General features: G+C 42.9%; 1 protein-coding gene across 1 annotated transcript in view; it reads right to left on the bottom strand.

The window, feature by feature from the left end:
* The window catches only part of cacna1ia (calcium voltage-gated channel subunit alpha1 Ia), a 136,377-nt gene extending 126,658 nt beyond the window's left edge, over window positions 1–9,719 (bottom strand). Inside the window, exon 1 of the mRNA XM_071519866.1 lies at window positions 9,472–9,719. Coding sequence (XP_071375967.1) covers window positions 9,472–9,719 — 248 coding nt within the window. The remainder of the gene's footprint in view (window positions 1–9,471) is intronic.
* Between the last annotated feature and the right edge of the window lie 5,268 nt (window positions 9,720–14,987).

The raw sequence follows: 14,987 nt of genomic DNA, 5'->3' as shown, positions 1-14,987 counted from the left end.
AAATAGTCGATAAGCGCGTCTAACCCACAAGACGAGAGGTTTCTAATTTATTGTTGCCATGAAGACGATCGTGAGAGAGGGTTGGCAGACACACTGCGCATGTAACTGCCTGTCAAGCAGCGCACAAGCAAGGGATTGGGTTTTGGAAACAGGGAAGCATGGTTTGTGGTAAATTGACACTATACCTCCTATCAGTTATACAAAGCAGTTTTGATGGAAGCTGGTTAGTCAAGCCTGCTGTTCTCGTACTTGTCCTATCCATCCTCAAAAGATTTTCTAAGAACATGAATGCTGCGCTCAGATTCTTGGAAAACGATCAGATTAGTTTTCATGTTGCTATGAGGTTTAAAAAAACAAGCACACACACATTAGTTCTGTCAAGTTCTGATGTCGCTCAGTGTACAAGGAAATGGAACAACCTATGATATCAACGCCTAAAAAAAAAGCATCATTAACTGTTTTTGTATTTCCTCTATTTTACAACATTTAAAACCCCTAAACTGTCTGTTGCCATAGCATGAAAAGCACATCTTCCCCACAACCTAACTGTAACACACTGCTATGAAACACCAACACATTGAGCGTCGCATAGAACATAAATGCACTGAGACACAGCAGCAGTCATTAGAGTCACTTTAAGCCCTTCTTCTCCTCTCTACTCTTCCCTTCTCAATTCTTCTTTCTCCCTCCGACAGTACAGGCACTAATGGAGTTTGGATTAGGCCTGAGGGAGAACTGAGAAGACAGGCATGGAGGGAGGGAGGGAGGTGGAGGGAAGGAGGGAGGAAAGGAGAAGTGAGAAAGAGCAATGAGAGACGGTGGGAATCATTGGTATTGGTATCAGTGCTAGTATTAGCATTGTTTTTTTTATTTTTTGAAAGTATAAGCATTTGTAGTAGAACTAGTTTTATTTATCCTTTACAGAGGTTTGTCTCACTGATGTTTGCACCTCTTTTACAAAGGAGACCTTCCCCGGGGTAAAAGGACAACCATGCATACACTAAATAGAACAGAGGCTCATTAAAATAAGCAGAACATTACAAGGCATAAAAGGAGATGTGGGAAGAGAAGACATGTTAGAGGGATGAGGGTGGAAAGGAGTGACTGAGCAGAGGAGAGGGGCAGGTAGGGAAGTGAGATAGATGGAGTAAGGGGAGAGTCTGTGCATAAGAAAAAGCAAAAAGAAATGCAAAAAAAGAGGAAATGACAGAAAAAAGACAGGTAGGAGAGGAGAACAAGGGTGAGAAAGAAGAAAGACAAAAAGAAATAGACAGGTGAGTCAGAGAACGAGGGAGAGACTGACTTTTGATGTTCTTTAATACAAATTTCTCACAAAAAAACTCAACATCCAGACACACACACACACACACACACACACACACACACACACACACACACACATCAATCAACTCACTCACCTCACAGCAAGGCATACAGTAGCGTACCCCATCTAACCCCACAGCAACTTAGCCCCTTCATCGCCAACCAGAACCAGAGGAAGAGAAAGGAAAGAAAGTGAAAGTGGGCAAAGAGGGAAAGAAAAGGAATTAAAGAGCACCAGGGAGAGAGAGAGAGAGAGAGAGAGAGAGAGAGAGAGAGAGAGAGAGAGAGAGATAGGTGATGTGTCCCAGGTGTGTGCTCTATCCTCAGCAGTAGTTAGTAGCAAGGCACGGCAACACCTCAGCCATCCGTCACCATGGAGATAACAAGCTGTCAGGGCCAGAGAGCATCATGGGCCACGGAGGCCAGTCACTCTGCTCGAACACAACGGGAGCCAATCAGAGACACAAAGAGAGACTGTGGAAGGGAGAGAGTGAGATAATGTGAGAGGAAGAGAATGATACTTACTGGCATCGAGAAACTCAAAAAAAAAGAAAAGAAGGGGGGGAACCAAGAGCAAAGAGTGCATAGCAGAAAGAGAGGATGGCGAGAAAGGGGGAGCAGAGGGTGCAGAACGTCTGAGAATGGAAGGACAATGCTAATTTGAGAAAAAGTGAGAAAAAGAGAGGGGGGAAAGAGAGATAAGGTGAAGTGTGTGGAGTGGTAATGATGATGGGAGGGGGTAAGGAAAGGACAGCGCTCCATAGCTGTACATCTATCAGTTCCCTGCACCTAAACAAGTCGTATACATTTCTAAGCTGCTCATTTCCGTCCTGAAATGCTATATAATAATTACTTTGCATTTCCACTTAGAAAACACAACTAAAAAAGCCCATACAATTTGCCAGCTTTGCAATTACACTACAATTTAGGAGTCTAGCTGTTGCCATTATCCAAAGTAGTGCACAAAATGTGCGACAGTAGAAGTATTCAGTATCTCTGAATCCCAATTTGCAAAAACAAAGTGCAACAGACCACAATGCAACAGTAATGAGAGGATTGCTCTTTCAAACAATCTGTGGAATATTAGAACATAAAACTAGATTATATAATAAAACAAATGTGATATTTCAAAACTACACGCCCAAAGGGACAAAACATAGAAATCTGGAGAGGATGCAGTGTACTTTCAAACAAGTCGGTACATGAAAAAGGACACTAAGCACAATGCTTGGGTCTTGTCACACACTTGAGTAGATGAAAAATTGCTCTCTCTGTTACCTGCTAGCGTGAGTGACAGTCTCTGTCTCTCTCTTACTCACCAACACACTCAGAGAAGCTGCAATCTCTATTTTTTGTGACTGGTGACTGGTCAGGTTACAGTGAATGCCGCAAATTGCGTTGTCTGATGTGTAATGGCGTGTGAATGATCTGATGCGTTCTCATCTTGATTTATAGAATGAAATGGTGATGAGAGGCAATCGTCACCCTTTAATGAGATACAATATAATAGGTTTGATGGACAGTATACAAAATGTTCAGTCCACTCGCTCTTTGCGTGAAAACCGACTAGGTGAAAGCTATGATCCCTTATTGATATCACCTATACAATCCACTTCAGTCATGAAGGGGAGAAGACATTGGAGAAGGGTTTCTAAGCCTTGAGACAACTGAAACGGAAACATGGACTGTGCAAACGTGGGTGCAACTCAATATTGGGAAGGTGGTAGAACATATATTAGGGATTCTGGGTGGGCGTCTGCATTCACCGCAAACCAGTGGACTGTGTATGTGTGTGCGTGTGTGTGTGTGCGTGTTTGTTTTTCAGCCTTTTCTCAGGGAAGATTGTTCTTTTTCAGCGTCGCCCTGCTTTGCCCTCACAGACACACACACACAACACACTCACATTCTGGAGAACAAGAGAACAACCAGCTTATGTAGCAGTTTTGGAGTTAAAGAAGGAAAGAGAAATACCCATTTACATCGCCTGCTCCACTTCCACCTGCCGGTTCAGGGAGTAAAAAATGCCCGGTCACAAACTCGCTTCTCTAACCTTCAAATTATTCTTGAGAGATAGCTGTGTGTGTGTGTGTGTGTGTGTGTGTGTGTGTGTGGTGTCTGGGCAGCTAGGGGTGAGGTTTTTCATTATCTTATTACATGTCTGACAAGTCTGCCCATATCTCATCTGACGTACTGTGAGAAGACACACACGACACTTCAAGTCCTCATTTACCAGCATGCTGACCAAGACTGACATTATATGTGGGTGTGTGTGTGTGTGTGTGTGCGCGCGCGTGTGTGTGTAGGTGTGTGTGTACCTGTACGTTTGGACATGCACTTGAGTGCTTGTGTGTGTGTTTCAAGACTGATATGCAACTGCCTAGGTGGGTGCAAAAGCGACGGCGTCCAAATTTGTGTCTGCATAGTAATGAGTCCATTGAAGGTGAGTGAGAGCGTGTCGGGACACATCTAATCTGCTATCAGTCCCAATGGGAGTGAAGTGGCAGCTGCTGTCTCTCTATGTCAGTACAAGGCAAAGCAACACAGATAACAAACCTTCGATGTGAACTGAGAGGGAAATACAAAAATAGGTATAACAGGTGTAAAAACAGGTAAAATAAGCTGGTTTAAACACATACATGCATACATGCCAGTGCAGACACATACCTGACTATTACAGACAAAGAGTGAGTGAGGGAGCAAAGGAGGGAGAGGGAATGAGGGAGAGAGAGAGGGACAGAAGGAGGGAGAGGAGAGAGACAGAGGAAGAAAGGGAGGAGGGAAAGAGGAGGGAAGGAGAAATTAATAAAGGGAGACATATTGACAACACAAACAATAGCCGATAACAATAACAGTCTTCAACTCAGCTATCAAATAAATTATGTGAAACATGGCCGTGAGATGAAGAAAGGAGTTTGAAATTAGTGAGAGGAGAAGAGTTTACCTATATTGCGCAATTGTGCAATTGGTAGAGTGTGTGAGCGTGCAGCGTGAAGAACGAGAGAGAGAGAGAGAGAGAGAGAGAGAGAGAAAAGGATTGTGTGGGGTGTAATATAGAGAGGTGCTCCAGGTGCTCTGCTGTAGGCAAGCGTGGGAGAGCATCAGTGTGTGTGTGTGTGTGTGTGTGTGTGTGTGTGTGTGCGTGCGTGCGTGTGTGTGTCACAGAAGGCCTCTCACAGCTACTGAGTGGTGGACAGAATTATTGATCTGCACAGAGACAGTGAAACAACCACTTACTGCTGTGTACACACACATACACACAAAAATACACACACATACATACACAGCAGTGGTGCACTAATCTGGACAAAGTACTCCTATCAGTTCATTTCACAGATAACTTGCACTGAGCACCAGCAGAATACTATCTGATTATGCTGAAATGAGGCATATCTATCCGCCCGAGAGATCAGTTCTCAGTCCTGACAAGGTTAAGGTCTGGAGTATCTTAGTAGTTCATATTCATATTTCATATTCAGCTCCTGACCTTTGTTGCATGTCATTCCCTCTGTCACTTCCCACTGTATACTAAAACTTAAAACTAAGCATTTGTACACAATTCGGTCACTAGCTACATAATTCAACTTATCCATATATAACCGTCTTCTACTTTGGTATGTACACACACAGACACACACACACACACACACACACACACACACACACACACACACATCCTTGTTCCAGTGCACCAAGCATCAAACACCAAACCCTTGCTCCAGTACAAGTCCCACACATACAGTTGATGCACACACACATAGTCAAGTCCTACACAGCAGCAGAGGCACAAAGGCTATGAATATACTGCCATCCCACACACACAAGAACACACACACACACAGACACACACTAAAGCAAGCTTCGACAAGCTTCTCTATGATAATGCAGTCACAGTAGCCAAAAGTAGCACCTCATTAACAGGCATGGTGACCAAGACTGTGTGTATGTGTGTAATTGAACTGAGGACTGTGTGTACCTGTGCTATCTGTGAGCATGTACATGTGTGTGTGTGTGTGTGTGTGTGTGTGTGTATGTGTGTGTGTGTGTGTGTGTGTGCGTGTGTGTGTGTGTGTGTGTGCGTGTGTGTGTGTGAGTGTTTTGTTGATAACTAATTAAATCATTATAGTCTAACTCCCCCTATTACTGTCTGGCAAGGAAAGCTGATTAATCTGAGAAAGTGTTGTCAAATGGAGACAGCCCTGTGTAAGTGTGTGTGTGTGTGTGTGTGTGTGCGTGTGTGTGTGTGTGTGGGTGTAGGTGTGTGTGTGTGTGTGGGTGTGGGTGTGTGTGTTCTTGCCTCTCCATCTCTATAAGATTCAACCCCAGGAAAATCACCTCAACTATCAACTTTCACACACCAAAACACACACACATACTCACTGTCTCTCTCTCTATCTCTCTCTCTCTCTCTCTCTCTCTCTCTCTCTCTCTCACTCACGCACGCACGCACACATGCACACACACACACACACACACACAGTCACAGTTGTGTCTCTCCATGTTTAACATGCTTACAGTTTGAGCCACCATGGGTGTCCAGCAACCAATGGACTGCGGTAAAAGCTCAGGCGATGTGAAATAAGATTTGGAGAGTGTGTGTGTGCGTGTGTGTGCGTGTGTGTGTGTGTTAGAGAGAGAGAGAGAGAGAGAGAGAGAGAGAGAGAGAGAGTATGCAGCAGCGTGTTTGTACCCTGTGGTGAGGGGCCAACTGAGAGTAGCAGAGCTCAGCCATTAGGAAGCAGTGTAAAATCCCTCTAAAACCTATTTTCCTCCAAACATCAAAGACAGAGTCTGAAAGGCAAACAGAAAGACTGACTAAAAGTCTCGCCTACCGGTTTTGTCTGTCTAACTGCCTGCAGTAGCTTTCTGTTTGTATGACTTTCTAGCTGCCTATTTGTCTGATTGTCAGTAACACATATTACCCTGGTATTAGTCTGTCTTCACTGGCTTCCTGCAAATGCATGTATTGATTATAAAGTCATACTTCTGACATGTCATGACATGGCCTCTTGCCACAATACTTCACTGATTTTCTTTCCTGTTATTGTCAGGGTCTCAGTATTCAAGTCCATTCAAGTCCAAAACCATTAAGTTAGAACAGCCTACAACCTACCATAACTTCCATCTTAATATCCACTCCTTTTTCTTTATTATTTATCCAAATATGCACCAGGGATATGATGGGATGGGTAATTACTCTCAGCACCAGGCCAAATTCAGGACAAATGAATGTTATTGGTGATTAAATTGGTTTTGATTCTGATTCATGGTTTAAACATATAGGTCCTAAAGAGTTTGCATGGTAAAGAGTTTGCATTTTTTTTTGTGTGTGCATGTAATGCCATGCAAACTAGCTGTAGTATTTATTTCCCCAATACTTCATAGCTTTTTATTCGCAACAAGACTTTTTGTAGTGTGATCACTTTTTTTTTGTATTCCTGTAAAGCACTTTGTAACTTGTGTTAAGAAAAGTGCTCTACAAATAAAGTGTATTGTTATTATTATCAGTTTAACTATTCAGAAAGGTTGCTATCATTACTGCCAAACACAGGTATCTTCATCAACAAGTCAGGTAGTTAAGGGAGAGGGTAGTCCGTCTAAGACGCCGACTTTAAGAAGCTGGTCTTTAGGATATATGGTCTATCTGTCTAGCACCACACTTTGGTTAAACAATGTGCCAAGTCTTTACGGCTTGCAATGCCTCTTCAGTTCCCAGCATCTCTATAAAAGTGTTCATCAGCCGTTTTATTCTTTATTTGTCAATGCAGACAGCATAATTCCTCTGTGAACGTTTGCCATAGACTACTACTAGAGGTAATAATTCACAACACATATGGCAAACATAAGCACAAAGCAATGTGCTTGCTGGTGGGAACAGGTGCATGGGAACTGGTCAAAAAGGGTTTGGTTCTCTACGGGCTGGATGGGCTACTCACATTAGGGTATACTGCTGGAAAGTCTTATTCCCACACAGACGCCTCCAAATTTTGCCATGGACAAAAAGCAACATGCTGTCCAAGAGAAATTATTATAATCTGGCACATGTTGATTTATTTGTTGCATGGTCTTCATTTTGCTTTTGCAGGCCAGACTTTAAGAGACATGAAACAAGCAGGAAAAGCGGGTACACAGGCTACTGCCAATTCATTATAATACCCATTATATAATAGATACAGCCAACCCACAACATTTCTGTTTTACTTTTAAGCGCAAATTATTTCATTTTTGGATGTGATGTCAACAAGTCCAACTCAGGTGACTTAGAGCTACTTTATGTTTAATTGACAGACAACTATATGAGCATTTGTTGCACAAACAGGATAAACAACATGACCTGGCTATTGTTGGATGAGCACAACAATGAACCTGCACTGCCAGCCCTAAGTGGATTAATCTTAAAAGACATGGGGTGCAGAACAAGGAGCACTTACAACGCATAATCAAGCGAGGTGAGCGGTGCTCTTTTTAGAAATCACAACATGATTTGAATACATTTCCTAGTGAATAAGATCTGAAAATCTGCACTATTAGCTCGAGGTTTAATAGTGAGGAGTGAAAAACTGAGTAATTACCCATCTATTCTGAAAAAAGGGCCTTCGTCTTTTCGCCCTTATACACACACACACACACACACACACACACCAACACACACACAGACATATTCCATTGTCGAAGCAGTGCAATGTTGAACATTGGGTGCAATTGTAGAAAGATGCCAAATTTGGCACTTACTTTGAGAAGATACTGGAATGTCTGCTACACTGGAGGAACAAATCCACAAAGATAAGGAGAGAGAAGTGTGGGGGGGGCAGTGAGGTAAGGAGGTGAGGTCAGGGCCAAAATGGATGAAAATGCAACAACAGACACAGAACATACCATAGAGAGGGGAGATAGTGACGTTGCAAAAGTGGGTGCTGGATGGAGAGGATACGGAGGGGAGGAGAGCACCGGGGTTAGATAAGAGGATGAGAAGAGAAGTGGATGAAGGGATGAGGAGTTGGAGGGGTGTGAGGGACCGAATGTGGAGTGAAAGGTGCACAAAGAGATAGAAGGGGGTAAGAAGGATGGGAGCGAACAGAGAGGAGCGATAAAGGAAGACAAACATGTTATAACGCGTTTGGTCGTTCCTTAGCTTACATTAGCTTTAGGGAAGTAGGCTGCTCCTGGATAGCATGGCAGAGCCAGACGACGTCAGTACTGGGATTTCACACATGTACCACTTTATTCACCTATACTTGTCAACCATACAATGCCTGGTCTCTTCGGCACTATAATCTCTCAACATACATGTAGATTGATATAGTTTAACACGTACCAAATCGTTACTGAAGAGACAAGCTACTCGTCAGGAGATAGACTTGGAGTAGTACTCAACCTGTTGCTGTAACTCAGTCTCAGTAAAAACAAGGAGCGCCACCCAGTGACTTAATCTGTTACTGCGACCAAACAATGTTCCAAAAGCATAGTAGGCATATTTGCGACTGTTACAATGTGCTGTGGAGGGCCAATCGTCTGCAGGTTTGCATTCCAACCAAAGACTACAGCAGCTGATTTCACTGATTAGCAACACTTCAACGAGAAGAGGAGGAACTAATCAGTGAAATCAGCTAGAGTAGTCGTTAGTTGGAATGCAAACCTGCAGACTCTTGAGACTCCACGGTACATGGTTACCTACACCTGGGTTAAGGTGACAGAATGATGGACAAAGGGGAAGCGAGGGTTTTGCTGAAGCTTGGGAACAGTGAAAAACAGTAAGTTGATGTTCTAGTCTACAATAAAACATATTAGACTGAGACACCATATACATTGTATGGCTTGAGAGGAAATAAAACTACTTGAGAGGGTATAAAACCACAATGGTTGACAGCTAGGCTAAAGGTGAAAGGTGTTGTGGGTTTGAAGAACATGCATATGAAAATATGAAAAGTTTGGTTATGGTTACAAATAGACACGGGTTAGAGTTACTGCATATGGTGTCATAACTACAAAGGTTGAGTGCTAGGGCTACTAGGGTTGCACATCCACCAGTGCAATAAGGAACATGTACTTGGAGACCATGTGTATGGATAGGTAAACCACTTGGGTTAGGGTTAGGGCAGAGGATAATGGAGGTCGAGGGTTCAGGTAAAGGTTATTATTATTAAAGGATATGGGCTGGAGACCATGCGGATGCACCAGTTGCGAGGGCAAGTGGTCTGCTTGAGGCAGAAGAAGACCACGGGTGCCAGCTCTGGGAAGGGCACCACCAGGGTGCTTAGGTCACTGCCGATACTGACATCATCGCCTGGCCCCACTTCCTCGATGATGTCATCAGCCTGCGCCGAGCCGTAGTCCTCGCACAGCCCTGGCCCTGCTGGGGAAACGCCCCCCAGCGGCACAGGACACTCCTCGCTCGTCATGGCAACCCAGCCCAAATCTGAAAGACAATGGGGGTTGACACTGGGTTAAGATGAATCATGTCACATAATTATCACATTGCTTAAGAAACTACAGATCCCTAAGTGATTTTAGCTAATTCAATGCCTGTCAGGATTTGACCAACACGCAATGTTTGCACCACAGCAAATGGGCTGCATGTTGAAGGTGTTTAATTCACAAAACAAAGTTTGATCAGACAAAGAGGCTTTTGGACAGCTAGGCAGTCCAGGCCTACTTTCTTCCAGAGCCCCCCTAGGCCGGTATATCACCCAAACCCCATAACATCACCTAAACACTCTTACCATAGATATTTAATGCTACTTGTTTTCTAATGCAGGTTTAATACCCCAAAGGCCCATTAGTCTCTTGCTGTCTCTTTGCCCAGCAAAAGCAAATGCATTCATTGTAAACAAACTTGTCAGCATAACACAGTACATTGCTCACTGATAACAATCACCTCTCACAATCACACACACACACAGAGGGGTATGACAGCGGAAAGTAAATCAATGTCAACAGTCATTGCACATTCATTGACGATTCACTTAGCCCCGTCACAGTGCTCTGGGAGAGGAAATGGCTTTCTATCTCCCACCACTTAGCTCATGAATGGATTCACTTTTATCTATGAATACAGCACACATCCACAAACATACACACATGTACGCACAGACACACACAGACACACACACACACACACACACACACACACACACACACACACACACACACACACATACACATTCACGCACACGCATATGTGTATATGTATGATCAAATGTACAAATTCACACATATATATACACATAGACTACCAGTCAAAAGTTTGGAGACACACATTTTTCTTTATTGTCTCCAAACTTACTATTTTCCACATTTTAGAATAATAATAAAGACATCAAAACTATGAAATAGCACAAATGGAATTATGCAGTGACTAAAAAAAAATCAAAACTTTCTTATATTTTAGATTCTTTGAAGTAGCACCCTTTGCCTTGATGGAAAGACAAAGGCTTTGGAAAGAAATTCATACATAGGCATCAACATCGCTATTTATTTTTGTCTAAGAAACAAATTTCAAGCATTTAAGCAGAAGCCTTTAGATCAAAATGGCTTAGATGAATAATGAAAAACATTCAATCAGATGTGTCCAAACTTTTGACTGGCAGTGTATCACTATATGCAGACTATTGCCCACATGCACACATTCACAACAGAGAACACAATTGCGCATAAAATTCTGCTTGCAGTTCATCAACTCATGCAAAGGAGACAGATACTGCGGAGCACGGAAGTCTACTTGTCGAGACTGATTGCTGGCAAGGCGGTCCACATTTTGTGTCTTAGGTTTAAAAAAGGCAAAAGAAGAAGAATAATAAGGCGTGAGAAAAGAGCAAAGAAAGAAAGAAAGTGACTGACTGACTTTGAATGAAACTTTATCCGTTCGGCCCAGCCACCCGTCCATGCATCAAACCGGCCAGCTGGCTAGCGCAAGCCAACCAGTGGCAGCCAGAGTCTAAGTGAATGCATAATAACATATTGGACTTGGGTAGTCCTCTTGCTTTTAACTGGCAGCCCAGGAAGGCAGCCAGCAAGAGGCAGGGAGCCAAGCAAAGGCTGGACACGCATACTTAGACATACGCACACTCGCGCGCACACACACACACACACTGGCTCCTACTTTATTGTTTCAGACTTGCGTTGTTGCAGAGGTAGAAGTGATGTTAGAATTGTTTAAGCATGCTGCATATGTGTGTGTGTGTTTGTGCGTGCATATTTATCAATGTGTGATTGCTTGTGTGACATTTGCATGTATCTCCACGTGTGTCTGTGCTATCAACATGAGCGTGTGAATACGAACATGCATGTGTAGGTGTTTTCCATTTACGTGTATGTGCTTGCGTGTGTGCATGCATGAGTGAATGTGTTTATATTTGTACTAAATCCTACAGTAGGATTAGGTGCCAGTGGGGGAGCGGTCTTTGTTTATGTAGGATAATGATATTAAAGGCTATTCATTACAAGCTAGGAAAATAGGACAGTGGCGATTCAGTAGCCTGTCTCTTTCTCACGGCTGTGGAGCTAATCCGCTGACAACATGTTAAACCAGGTGGGGACATAAAAAATGGCTTGCAGCATTTAAAAGGAGATTGTTACATACCACACATAGTGATACACATAATACGGGCAGAAATACACATAAAATATCTCACCGCCTATGTGGCATCTATTATTATTCCTGTCTATCCATCCATCATCTCATAGATAGATAGATAGATAGATAGATAGATAGATAGTTAGATAGATACATACATACATACATACATAATACAAACTATTATTGAAGCTGAACTAGTGTTATGTTTCTCCAGTTACCATGGCAACAGCTGCTTCCTTTCAAGGCAGGAAGTTTAGCTCTGATTCTGCTGTGTATGCCCATGACAAAGCTTCTTAGAGAGCCCCCCAAGCTATTCTCAGTGACTAGATTTAGACAGGAGACCGCTTTTTAGACGTGGTGAGAGGGAGCATGTTTAATTCTGCATAAGAAAGTTTGTATGCCTATGTGTGTTTATGTATGTATGCATGTATAGACTGTGTGTCCATGCATTTATGTATGTCTTCTAACTTTTGTTACCCTCACCAGGACTATTTCTTTCTCCTCCCTCAGCCCCCCTTTCTCTTTCCATGATATTCATACACACTGGGTAAGCTTCCTCTCAGTGTCTTTTATGTGTAGGATGATGACGACTGATGAAGGGAGAGGGAGAGAGAAAGAGGGAGAGAGAGAGAGAGAGAGAGAGAGAGAGAGAGAGAGAGAGAGAGAGAGAGAGAGAGAGAGAGAGAGAGAGAGAGAGAGAGACTACGCACAAGGCCCTCACTGCTGTGTTAGCACTCACACACATAAACACACTCATATTCCCTCAACATACACACACTCACACATTAACACCGTTAATTGGGGTAACGGATATACAGTCACCTATTTAGCTGCGCTACGTGCTAAAGGCTGTGATGAGCCATGGGAAAACATGCTTTCCCCCTCCCACACACACTCACTGCGACAGTCTGAGACAGACACACAAGAAGAGGCTCGATGGAAGACGAGAGCGAAACATACAGTGTATCAATAAGGGGGTTAAAGCAGCCCACTACATGACTCTTCATTTCAATCCATTTGGGAAATCTGGCTCCTGACTGTGAAAATGAGATCCAAGTATTGCCAGTTTGAATATAAAAAGCTGTGTGAAGCTGTATTTTCAACCCTTGCTGGGTGTTTACACTTAGATGTGGAAACCTGACGTGTAAAACCCATGGGATTAAAATAATGACTAAAAACCTCAATGAGTCATTGAATGAGCTCGGGGGTATCAAGTGAATTAACCAGAGGCTTGAGATAAGGAATCATGTCCCTTTTAAGTTTCACATGAGTTTCCAAATCTATTTATCTAATGACTATAAGTTACAGTGTTGTAAGAGAGAGACTACTAGTTGTGCACTTTCAGGCAGTGTGTAACATTCCTGCTACAAATTATATGCTATGCCAGGGTTAGGGTTATTTTAATGTTTTTTTATGGTAAGGTATCATTCATACGTATGAAACCCTTTCAAGCCCCATTGTGTAGACTTAAAAGTGCATGGCGATCAAGCTAAAAACAAGGCTGCTTTTCTTGATATATCTCCAAAATATTGTCCTGTTGGAGATATGAGGTTTTCGCCCGATAGAGAGGATAATTAAGTTTCACTAAAAACTAAACCAATAAACAGGTAAGAAAAATACCCAGTTTTGATATGCTCCACAACATATTATATTATATTATGTTATATTATGTGATTAAACTCAGTTTTGTGGCTTTGGAAGGCAGCGCAAATCCACTGTGGGAGGAATCAGGAGACAAGTACAGATACAACAGCTGACACACTGTAGCATATAATCCCCAATTTCTACAAGAAAAAGTTCCCCCCTGTAATGTTGCATTATGAGTTTCAAAAGTTATAATGATGAGTGGGGAAAGTTGTGGGTGAGGATGAGGTTTTTTTTAAGTTAATTAAATTTTTTTCAGCGGAAAACCAGCTGTTAGAAGTGTGTACGTGTGTGTGTGTGTGTGTGTGTGCGTGCGTGCGTGCGTGCGTGTGTGCGTGTGTGCTTGCGTGTGTGTGTGTGTGTCAGGTGATTTGGGACAATGCTGAGCCCAGCACAGCGCTCACAGACAGCCAGGGATCTGACTGTCACACCAACTTAACACAGCACCATGTCTTAACTTCTCTTAAAGTCTCTCTCTGTCTCTCTGTCAAAACACAGAGAAAGAAACACAAACACTATCACTTGAGTACACACATGCACACGCACACACACACACACACACACACACACACACACACACAGCCACACTCATGGGACCAGGTCGTGCAAGAACATTGGGCATATGAAGAAACGGGGGGCAGATCCCTGAAGAATGATTCTGTCCCAGAGGTGTGTGTGTGTGTGTGTGTGTGTATACGTGTGTGTGCATGTGCGTGCGTGTGTGCACGTGAGCCAAGAGAGACTTAATGCACCAATGGACCATTCAGACACAGACAGTGGCTAATGCTATTAGAATCACTTCAGAGCAGGGATCCCTTGGGAACACAACTTGAATACACACTCTACTTACAAATACTACCCGCACACACCCACTACACACACACACCCGCGCGCACACACACTCCCTGTCTTGTCAGCTATGTCAGGCAATGCTTCATCCAATGACCTGAGACAAACCAGCTTTGACACCTATCGCTGAGTGATCAAAACAACACATTACTTTGTTACTGAGACTATCAATATATTGGAGAGAGTATAATGTATTTATAAACTAGCCACTGACAGAGGAGCCAACACTGAATAAGATGGACGGCTTTTTGACAGCGCTATAAAACAGCCTCCTAAAATGTGATAAATGTGAGTCTCTCATAATGGAAACCTAGAAGAGCATAATTCCTGCAGTTGGCAACTTTGCCAACCCTTAATCTGTCTAGTTTAGAGTCATTGTAATATTTAAGTATGTCAGCATAAATGGACTAACGGACATGATGAAGCACGTTAAGTGCAAGTAGGTAAGTAGGATTTGATAAACCATGCAGAGCAGACGGAAATAATCACTTCCCTGGCTTAGTTCATTATGAATCTTTTTTGCTTTATTGTTTTCTTTCACGATTTCAGTTGCGTGCTTCTGTCATGAGATTGAATCAAGAGGTTTCATGTGACTCAT

This window comes from Centroberyx affinis, unplaced genomic scaffold, assembly GCF_046629955.1.
Source record: "Centroberyx affinis isolate AG114_WGS23_722 - 3 ecotype Tasmania unplaced genomic scaffold, CSIRO-AGI_Caff_v1 ptg000745l_1, whole genome shotgun sequence".
NCBI classification, from domain to species: domain Eukaryota; kingdom Metazoa; phylum Chordata; class Actinopteri; order Beryciformes; family Berycidae; genus Centroberyx; species Centroberyx affinis.
Note: the sequence above shows the minus strand (reverse complement) of the source record. Positions and strands in the feature narration are given on the sequence as shown.